The 10,970-nt window shown below is 40.9% G+C and overlaps 1 protein-coding gene across 1 annotated transcript in view; it reads left to right on the top strand.

The window, feature by feature from the left end:
• The window catches only part of LOC119421991 (protein Wiz), a 31,629-nt gene extending 21,595 nt beyond the window's left edge, over positions 1–10,034 (top strand). The window contains exons 8-10 of the mRNA XM_037689343.1: positions 5,789–6,038; positions 6,780–6,945; positions 9,244–10,034. Of these exons, the coding sequence (XP_037545271.1) occupies positions 5,789–6,038; positions 6,780–6,945; positions 9,244–9,595 (768 nt within the window). The 3' untranslated portion in view covers positions 9,596–10,034. The remainder of the gene's footprint in view (positions 1–5,788; positions 6,039–6,779; positions 6,946–9,243) is intronic.
• The last annotated feature ends 936 nt before the right edge of the window (positions 10,035–10,970 follow it).

The following is a 10,970-nucleotide window of genomic DNA, read 5'->3' as shown; positions in this document are numbered from 1 at the left end:
ATCCAACCAACCAACAACCAACCACCCATGCAACCAACCAACCATCCAAACAAACAACCACCTTCCCAACCAACCAACCAACCAACCAACCTATAAAACAACCAACAACTCACTCACTCACCCACCCAACCAACAAACCATCCTCCCACCAAACCAACCCTCCAACCAACCAACCAAAAAAAAACACCCATCCAACCCAACAACTAATCAACCAACCACCCATGCAACCAACCAACCAAAAATCCAACCACCCACCCATCAAGCCAACCAACCACTCACTCACCCAACCACCCTCCTACCAATTCAGCCCACCACCCATCCAACCAAACAACCAAAAAAATAATTGAAAAATTCTGTCTCTCAGTGAAGTAAAACAACTACAGTGAGGGATCATAACCTGCTGTGCTTTTCCTTTGATGTGATCACTCTCCTGCCCATGTTTCTGAATAGACCTCATGCTTTAGATCAGGCCTCAGCCGATGACACGACAGACATTTTGTCTTGGAAAGCTGCAGACGTGTCGTCTCCCAGCTTTGTGCCTTACTTTAGATCCTGCGTCTTTATTCTCATTTTTATGAAGAGAGCGAGAGAGAAAGAAAAATCACAATGGGGACAGATGCCAGAACAAGTCAGCTCTTCACTTGATAGTTGCTATGGTAACCTGGGCTCGTGGCAGCTTATGTTTCATCTTCAGATAAATTATGGCAAGCTGTTGAGGGAAGAAAATGTACGTTTTTTTTTCTGAATTAGGTTCTGGCGCATTTTCTTCTTGAGTGTCAGAGCTTTTTTCCCCTGAGCTGGGATGTGACTCACATACAGAACAGACTTTACCTTTTTACTGTCTTTATTACTCTCGTGTAAACGTTTTTGCATCTCACAGAAGCAAAGTCAACTAATTCAGGAGTATTGTACTTGGAGTCAAGGCTTCAAGCATCAAATAAAAATGGTGTATGATTAGAAATACACATCATGATTTAAAACTAATCGTTATGTATTCCAGCATGATAAAGGTATGTTTTAGTCCAATAAAAGAGCAGTATGTTTGTGATAAAGACTTAATAATTTAAAGTTTTCTATTTTTTTCTGCCATTTTAGAAAATAATCAGCAGATCAGTTGATAATAAAAATGTACTCGGTTTACTAAACAAACAAAAGCACAAAATGGCTTACATTTTTAAAATGATGTCCTACAAATTAGCATAAAGGATTTCAATGAATCTAAAATGTGTTTTTAGTTTCTTACATTTCAGGAAACCTGTTTGGCTGTTAATAAATTGTAATGGTAAATAAATGAGGGATAAATTTTAAAGTTCAGGGTATCCAAGTGCACTTTGACATTTCCTACATGGTTCGTCCCCACTCGGACTCAGACGTGCTCTGGCTGATTGTAGACGCCTCCTCAGGGTGAAGTTAGGTGATGTCACCTCTAATAATAGGAACGATAAATTTCACATGTATGTCAGAAAGAGCATCAGATGGTTCTTGCTTGCACAGAGGATTGTGAAAGCCCTTGACAATTTTTATATTCTGTTGTCTTTAGTTTATTTTTATAAGTTTTAAATTACATAAAATACTCTTGATTACTGAAGTTAAAAGGGAGAAAATAGTTACACGGATTAAATTATTTAAAAATATGAAACTGGAAAGTGATGTGTGCATACTGTATGTATTCATTCCTTGTTTTGAAGACCCAACCGTGACCTTCAGAAGCCACATAATTAGTTAACTAAGACCCACCTCTGTGCGATTTAAATGTCAAATCCTCTGTTCACACACCTGTTCAAAATCAACACCTGTTGGGAGTAAGGACTACCACCAAGCAAGAGACAGCATGGACGGAGACAGCAAAGGAACACTACACTCGTTCAGTTTTATTTCAATTCAGTTTCAATTCAGTTTACCGGTATTTATATATCGCTAAGTCACAACAGTCTCAGGGCACTAACAGAAACATTTGTATATAAAAATAATAATTTAACCTATTCATCTGAGAAGCAGACTGCTTAGATTTTAACTCCATCACAGAACTCTCATCTTGAGCATGAAGGCGACAGTGGAAAGGAAAAACACCCTCATGAAGAAGAAACCTTTAGCAGAACCAGGCTCAGGACAAGCGGCCATCTGCTTCGACCAGCTGGGTTTGAGAGGAACAGATACACAATGGCAGGTCCAGAATCACAAGATAGAAATAGTATCAAATGAAAACTATTCAATTTTAATAATTAATTTAAGAAAATTAGGTCAATTTGTCCTTTAGTAGTCTAAGCCTATAGCAGCATAACAAGCCAACCGTAACTATAGGATTTAATCAAAAAGGAAAGTCTTAAAACGGGACAATGTGTCAGCCTCACGGACAGAAACTGGAAGTTGGTTTTACAAGAGAGGAGCCTGAGAACTGAAAGATCTTCTTCCCATTCTGCTTTTGGAAACTCTAGGGACCACAAGTAAGCCTGCAGTCTGAGAGTGAAGTGCGCTTTTAGGAAAATGTGGAAGAATAAGCTCTGTAATATAAGATGGAGTTAGGTTGTTGAGAGCTTTGTACATTAGAAGTAAGATTTTGAATTCATTTCTGGATTTGACAGGGAGCCAGTGGAGAGAAGCTAAAACTGGAGAGAGATGATCTCTCCTAACTCCAGTTAAGACTCTGGCAGCAGCATTTTGGATCAACTGAAGACATTTTAAAGAAGTATTTGGACACCCAGATAATAAACCATTGCAATAGTCCAGTCTAGACGTGACAAATGCATAAACCAGTTTGACCTCTGTGCCGAATCTCATTTATTAAATTCCCTAAAAGTCCCAATTTACAGGATATTATGATCAAACTAAAATCTTTTCTCAATGTTTAAAATAAAACTACTTTTATGTCACGATGTATGTGTATTGTTTATGTTTAGTCTTAAATATCAATGGTAAATGGACTGTACTTATATAACGCCTTTCCATCTTATCAACATACTCAAAGCTCTTTACACTACAATCTGTGCCTCATTGACCCATTCGTACAGCACTCTACTATAACTTTATGACTAATCAGAGCTTTATCACATTCATACACCCATGAGACCCACATCAGAGGCAATGAGGGGTTCAGTGTCTTGCCCAGGGACACTTCGGCAAGTGACTGCTGGTGGAATCAAACCCCCCCCAACTCCTGCATTGGAGGACGACTGTTCTAACCACTCAACCACAGCTGCCCTACATCAAGAAAATATAATTTGACGTGTCAAACCTTGTTTTTTATGCTTTCATTAATTAAAACTAACACCTACGAAATCTGGTGTCCAAAGCATTCTTCTTTCAGCTACACCTTTTAGGAGTCACCACAGCAGGTCACCTGCTTTCATCTTACCCTCTCCTAGCATCCTCCTTTGTCACTCCAACACTCTGCAGGTCCTCCTTCATTCTTCAGTCCTACATTCATTGATTTCATTGTCCCCCGTCGCAGAGCAAAACGGGGGAATTGGAGTTGCACTTCATTTGTCCTTGCATGTTATGAGCATGATAACTTTAAAAATAAGTGAGGTGTTGACTTCTAATTTGGTGTGTGGCTACATGTAGGTGTAGCAAAATCATCAAAAATTGGGTTGCCAAGTCAAAATCTAAAATGGCCACCACCATATAAATGTATTATATGTACATGTTAACTGGCCACTCCTATCATTTGAGGAATTGTGCTTTCTAGTTTTTATGTTGCCTAAAAGCAATTTCCTCAAATGTTTTGGGGTGGCCATAATTAATTGTGGCCTTGGACCCCCTGGCTCTGCGTTGCACCAGGTGATGGATAAACTGCTCCCTCTGTTGACCAGGATCCTGCTGCCTCAGACAAGCCAAAACCTGCCTCTGTTCTTCTCCACAGTGGAACTCCTACCCACTTGAATGTCTTGCTCCAAAAACATTGAGGTCTACTTGCAGTCTTTATTTAATTCCAGTCCAGAAAAACACTTGTCCATAAAACTACAAACATTAACTATTTAAATCCCTCAGAGACTGGGGATATTGGCATACTGCTTGTTTTTAGTCTTTTTCTCCTCATTGGCAGCTCCATATTCAACATCCTTCTACCCAATATGTCCCCTGTCTCTCCTCTGGACGTGTCCATGCACCTCCAGCTTTGTCTCCAGACTGCTCAAGCTGAGCTCATGTGAACATTAATTCTGTAGTTTCTGCTTCATTTATTGCAGGAGTTCTTGAAACACCAGTGGTGACATTTGCTCTTCTTTTGTTTGATTCCAGAACTAATTGTATTTTCATAAGTAGTTCAGATTTAGTTCAAACACACATATTTGAAGCGGTTCAACTGAACTCTATTATAAACCTTTATTTTTAAATTGCTGTCAGTGTTGCGTCATCCATGTGAAAGGCACATTGCCAAATAAAATGTGTTAAGCAAGACATGGCTTTACACAATTGGTTTAAAACACCTCAAAATGAAGCAAACACTGTTTTGTTGGTTTTCATAGCTTTTCTTTTCCATCAGGTAGTGAAAGTGACTTACATCTGGACTGATACTGGACCTCAGACATAAACAGTCTCCTGTGTAAATAACTCTAGACATTTATGTCAGTCACTGTCTAATGAGGATCCGTTTTGGTCGTTCCTCAACTCAGTCATTGTCAGCTCATTGGTCCAATCAGAATTTATCTCTATTCTTCCAAACTGAGGTTGTTAAACGAGCTTTCTACAGGTAAAAGATAAACTGTTCATAACTTTCCACAGAACTACACTTCAAAAGATCTGAACAAGTGATTAACGTCCTGGCCCTCTTCTCATAAAACTTTGTTTTACAGAGTGGTTCACTCGTTTTACTTAAAGTCACTGACAAAACAGTTGTCCAGCGGAGTCTTACAGGTTGTTTCTTTCTTATAATTTAATGCCTAACTACAAAGATTGTTGTGCTAAAAATTATCTATCTGCTATTTATCATCTTTGTGTTTACCCTGCCTATTTAAAAACGGGTGCTGTTTAGCAAATAAAGGATCTTGGATGCTCCTGGTCAAGTTTTGTCCATCTTTATTTTTGTTCTTCACATGTTTGGAAGTTTCTTTTTTTGTACGTAGTCTGTTGCAAAAATATTGGTTCATGAGGCTATGACTAAGGTTCATGAAATATGAAGATCCAGCTGTTTGTTTCTTCTTATTCTCTGTAAAAAAATAAGTTAAGAATTTGTTTAGTACTTTCTAAATGTATACATGAAGCCCCAGCCATTCCCACTTGTCGTGGTGTCTCTGAGCAAGACACCAAATCCCTAATTGCTCCCCGGGTGCTTACATAGCTGCCCACTGCTCCACCTGGGTGTATCCCAGGTGCGATGGGTCGAATGCAGAGAACTAATTTTGCCATTGTATGAGAACATACAATGATAACACATAGCACTTATTATTATTATCATCGTTATTATTATACAATCCGCTCTAAAACCACAATTATAATAATTGTGATTGTCAAAATTATGGTTTTTCTTAAGCAAATTTGTTTTAATGACAGATTCGGTGAGTCAGTTGGAGGACAGGCCTAACTAACTGTTTAAACCCAGCACTTCTAACTAACGACTGGTTAGAGTTTCATCATTTTGTATTTACCAAACAGATTCCCCTTCATTCTAGTACATTATATGATGAGAGAGTTACTTTAATTGTATTTATTATGACATTGGATACTGTTAACACCTCATTAGCCTTTGGCAAAAGGATTCTAGTAGAATTAAGTATTTTGCATGTTCCAAAAGAGCAGATCTCCTCTGGCTGCATCAGCAGGTTCTAATCATGTCCTCCTCACCTCCTCGCAGAAGGCCCACTCCTCCTCGTCCTCTGCTTCCTCTCAGTGGTCTTCATCCTTGGCTGTAAGCCTGGCGCGGTCGCAGAACCACAAAGTCAGCCAGAGTTCTTTGGAGATCGCGGAGGACGATTCTAGTACCAGCCTCCAGGCGGCGCCAGTCCGGCCCGGTCACGGCAGTGCAAGCTCTTCGCGCCTCAGTGGGAGCCTCTCGCTTCAAGCACAGGTGGCTCGAAGCGAGCTGAACGTCCGCCTGCCAAGAGGTATGAAAGGATGATAAGCTGTGGTCTGTATACACCTTCGTGTATCATGGACTCACTGTTGTACACAGAATACGCTGATTCCCATTAGAGCTGTGATTCCTTATGGGGGGTGGGCACTATAGATCTGAGGGGTAGTGAGGCTTTAATAGCACACAGAGAATGTTAATGTGTAATGTGTCAGGAGGAAATTGTGCCTTTTTTTAACCAATGTTTACACATACTTGTGGAAGGAATCACACTTCTACTCTTCCATCGTATCTTGGGTGTGAAGACCTCACACGTCTTGGATGTGAGTTAGAATAAAGGGAAATCAAGTTCCAAGAAAATGACTAAAAGGTTTGGATTGTAGAAGAATAAGCTGTTGGACTCTTGTCACGACGGCTGCCAAGAGGCCTGCATCAACAAGAAGGAGCTGCAAGAAGTTCTGACGAGTACTGGTTGTGTTCCATGTTTGACCACAATCGCCCACATCACTAATATGTCTGACTGTAGGGTAGGAAAGTCCTGTTTTTTATAAAGAAAAACATCCAGACCCAGTTACATATTGCCAAATTAAATGTCTGGGAAAATGTGTCAAGGTTCAGTGATCCCAAAGTTGAAGAGAGAGGGAGAGGGCTCACCATGAGACAGATTTTTAGGACTTTACCAAGAAGGAGGAGTGGGGAAACGGGTTGTAGACCTTTTGGATCTGCTCTGTTGTAACACAGTAACACCCTTTTCCATCGCCTTTCTCTTTGTAAGGTTTTGAGCGACGGCCTTTGAAGCACCCGTCGTGCCCAGATGGAGCAGAAAGGGACAGTGGCACTCCAAAGCCCCCACGCACAGGCACCATCCCCTCCCTGGTGCCCAAACCACCCTCCTATCCTCTGGTCAAACTGGTGGGCAAATTCTACACCCTGAAGTGCCGGTAAGTGACACCAGAAAGAATACTCATGGGTTCTTAACCCTTGAAAATTTGGGACAGTGTCTCTGACAGAATGATCCAACTGGATTTTAAATAGCCTGTCTAATCCTTTCCTTCAGCTGCTGCCAAGATATTCTCCACTTTTCCTAGCTAATGCAGTACTGTGAAAAAAGTCAACCATTGGGATTTTCAAGTAACATTAAAGAGGATTTAAATTCTGATGTGACCGCATTTTAAGACACTGCATTAAACCGTATGGTGCATCTCTGTAGGACACGTTACCAGGGCCACAGCAGATATCTGTCTTTTGGCATAACTCACAATTAATGGTGCCAAATTATATTTGACTATTAATCATCAATTTCTAACATAATTTATAATTTGCTACTTCTACATTAAACCATGCAGCTCAGTTGGGTGTGTTGTGACTTTTGGTATCAGTACGTCAGTTTGTGAAATACTGCAATCCACAGACACAATGATTTTGAAGGAACGAGTCAGAAAATCCAGTCCTTTTTGGAGCTCTAGAGCTCAGACATTGAACTTGTCATGTCTCCTATAAAAATAACTGTAGACACAATGAAAGTGACATGTGACAACCAAATACCTTTGTCACGTACAGTTAGGACTGGGGGATATATCGAATATACTCGATGTATCGAGATTTTTTTCAATTTACGATGCTTAAAATGGCTCTATCGCAACCATCGTGAGTATTATTAGACTTGAAAATCTGTGTACAGTAGTTCTTTTTCTCCTGTCTGCACCTCCAACTTCACCCAGCCCCTCCTCCTCCCTCACTGAATACAAACCCAGCCTCTCACCTGTGCATTCTACCCTCGCTTCCTGCTTCTCCAGGTGGGGGGTTTAATACAAGTAAACACGGGCGACATCAAGAGCAGCTTAGCTGCTGAACAGAACAGAAAACAATGGCTGTTATTTGGAGATGGTTTGGATTTAAATTGTCAGATGAGCAGCAGAAAAATGTTTTTTTGTAGACAATGTCGGACACGAGTCCCAACAAAGGTTAGAACTACGAATCTTTTCACCATTTAAAACAGCGCTATAAGTCAAGTTATACGCTGCAGATCCGAGTGAGTTTTCAGCCTCCTTCCCTGAAACAACCCACGGTATAAAACTCATTTAGCCGTGCTGTGCCTTATTAGAGGAAAAGAGAGCTGGCACATCATTAATAAATCAGCAGCTTATCATAGCGCTAAAGACACGGTCCCACTCTCAGCTGTGGAACAAGACGGCTGAAGTTAGCCATCTTGTTAGCTGCTAAGGACCGTGTCTTTAGCGCTATGATAAGCTGCTGATTTATTAATGTGGCACCACCTTTTCACTGTAAGACTTGAAAATCTGTGTAGTTCTTTTTCTGCCCGTCCAGCTTCACACACACTTACTAACGCTGTGAAAGTGGTGCAGCTGAAGAGATTATAATTTAATATACGTAAAAAGTTTATTTTTTAGACAATTATTTTGTAGTTACAGCAGTTGTTAATAAATGTGCCTGTGTGATAACTGGGACATAGCTTTGACTCAGAAATATATTGTTGATATTACTTTATGGAAAGAAAAATATATTAATTCATTCAACCTTTATTTATACAGATTAGTCTCATTGAGGCTCAGGGACTCGTTTACAAGAGAGACCTGTTTTTAGCAAATAATGATGACAACAGTAGACAATCATAAAAGAAAGCCTATGAATTGAAAAAATCAATAGAAGAAAATGATATTTAAAAAATGAAACGAACAGCTACATTATAAAGCGATGTAAAATACTAAAAACAGGAACTTGTCTGCGTTGGTTTGTGCCATGAACTTAGCAAATGTTTGAATATCGAAATATATATATATATATATATATATATATAGTATATCCCGATTTAGCTTAAAAAATTGTGATATTAATTTTGCTCCATATCGCCCAGCCCTACTTACAGTTAATAAAATCTTTCCTTTAATTTTCACACTGACTCTTCGTTTTAGTCTGTTTTCTGTCTTTTGGAGTGCCATCATGGAATGAGAGGAATATGTGTTGTTACCATGGTGACACTTAACGAGACACTGCCAGCTCTTTACCATTTTTTAAATATTGGTTCTTTAAACACTTCTTAAACAATTTGTTCACCATGACATTAGTCAGCTTAGAATATTACAAACGTAAATCCCAAATTACCGCTGCGTGTTGGAGAAGAAAGTGGATCTGTCTTTGAGTTTCAGTCAGGAGCTACACTGGCACCATTTAATTTATGTTTTCAGATGTGTTCTAGCCCGTTCTTCTTTCTGCCTCAGGTTCTGCGAGGTGGAGTTCCACGGCCCGCTGTCGGTGCAGGAGGACTGGATCAGACACCTCCAGCAGCACATCCTCAAGATGAACTACAAGTCAGCTGCTTCCAAAGCAGCCACCGCTGAGCCCCCGACCTCTGCTGACGACCAAGCCCCGGTCCAGCCCCCTGCACCGACCTCCACCCCTACCTCCAGGACCACCTCCACCCCAACCCGCTCCACAGCTCCCAGCAGCCGCTCCCCCTCGCCTCCGGCTGAGTGCGCTCCTGTCATAACTGCCACAGAGATAGTCCAAGTCCCAGAGGAGCAGCCCGCCATAATCTCAACTCCCATTCCCGTCCCCACCCAGATAGTTTAAGCTCCTGATCGTCCTCCGTCGTAACTCCACCTCGTGTTTGTCCAGAAGCTGTTTGTCCTTTCTTTGACCTTCACTAAGTGTCATTCAGGAGGTCTGTCCTTCATCTAAAGAGCCCTCTGAGCCCCGAGCACCTCTGAAGCAGCTCTGGACTGTTTAGAAGTGTCTTGTTACCATGGGAACGAAACTCTCCGGGCTCATCCGTGGATCTGGGACGGACGATTATAGAAAGTGGCCACGGTTACGAGGAGGGGATTCAAAACGTTTTGTGTTTGCCTTGTTTATACTGAATGTCCAGACATTACTGTACCTCTCCCAGTCAGCGGGAGATTAAGAAGCTAATGAACCCTTTATTAACCGCCCCATCTGCCCCCCCCCAATGAACAAGACTTGTGAGACAGCGACCCGTCAACCAGCCCACTGGTTGCACTGACTTCAGCCTCTCACTCAATGAGATTCAAAGGACGTCTATAATCTTTAGTCTCGAGGCAGAGACTTTAAACGTGTGCTGACACTTAGTGTTTTTAAAAAAGGCACTTTTTAAATTAGACATTTTATCTCTCAGCACTTAATAAAGTGCCATTTCAACGGCTTACGGTGGACCGACCGAGTCCAATTCCAACTGGAGCAAGAAGCCGAAGCACAGCCAGAAACTTTTTAATCTCAACACTGTTCCCCACTTCTCCATGCATTTAGCTTGAATGTAGCGTGAAGCACCTGTTCTCTGAACGGACACAATCACATGTCCGCTGGTTGTGCCTGTTAGCTCCTAGCTGCTGATTATTGAAGACATTTCACTTCCTCCATTCACAGATGCCATTTTCTTCCTGCCTTTTTTATTTAATGTAACCCAAATACTTTGTTTTTTTACGTTACATCTGAATATGGCACGTTAGTCGTTTTAAAAAGCTAAACTATAACTTGGTGTTTGAAAATAGAGGCGTGGGAGTGTGTGTGTGTGTGTGTGTGTGTGTGTGTGTGTGTGTGTGTGTGTGTGTGTGTGTGTGAGTGTGTGTGTGTTGGGTTTTCATAGCAAATGGCTCCTGTTTTTATTAAAGAGAACAGTTGAAGTAAACCTGCTCGATGGAAAGACGCAGTGACGTGGACTCAAGTCACATGACTTGGACTCGAGTCGTTAATATTCTGACTTTAGACTTGACTCTAAAAATGTTCAGAGACTTATGACTTGACTTGGACTTTTACACCAATGACTTGGACTTTGACCTGTTTACTTGAAAAGACTTGATATTTTACCCATAGTCTAAAGTTTTAAACATATTTAAAAAGTGCAGCCCAGGTGCTCACGTACTCTGTATTAACAAACGCAGACCGTCTGTCTTTTCACACTGTACGTGTACTGGAGAAGATTCTCAGTCGT

Source organism: Nematolebias whitei, chromosome 15, assembly GCF_014905685.2.
Source record: "Nematolebias whitei isolate Nwh7 chromosome 15, NemWhi1, whole genome shotgun sequence".
Taxonomy (NCBI): domain Eukaryota; kingdom Metazoa; phylum Chordata; class Actinopteri; order Cyprinodontiformes; family Rivulidae; genus Nematolebias; species Nematolebias whitei.
The sequence above is the reverse complement of the archived record's forward strand: the minus strand, read 5'-3'. Positions and strand labels throughout refer to the sequence as shown.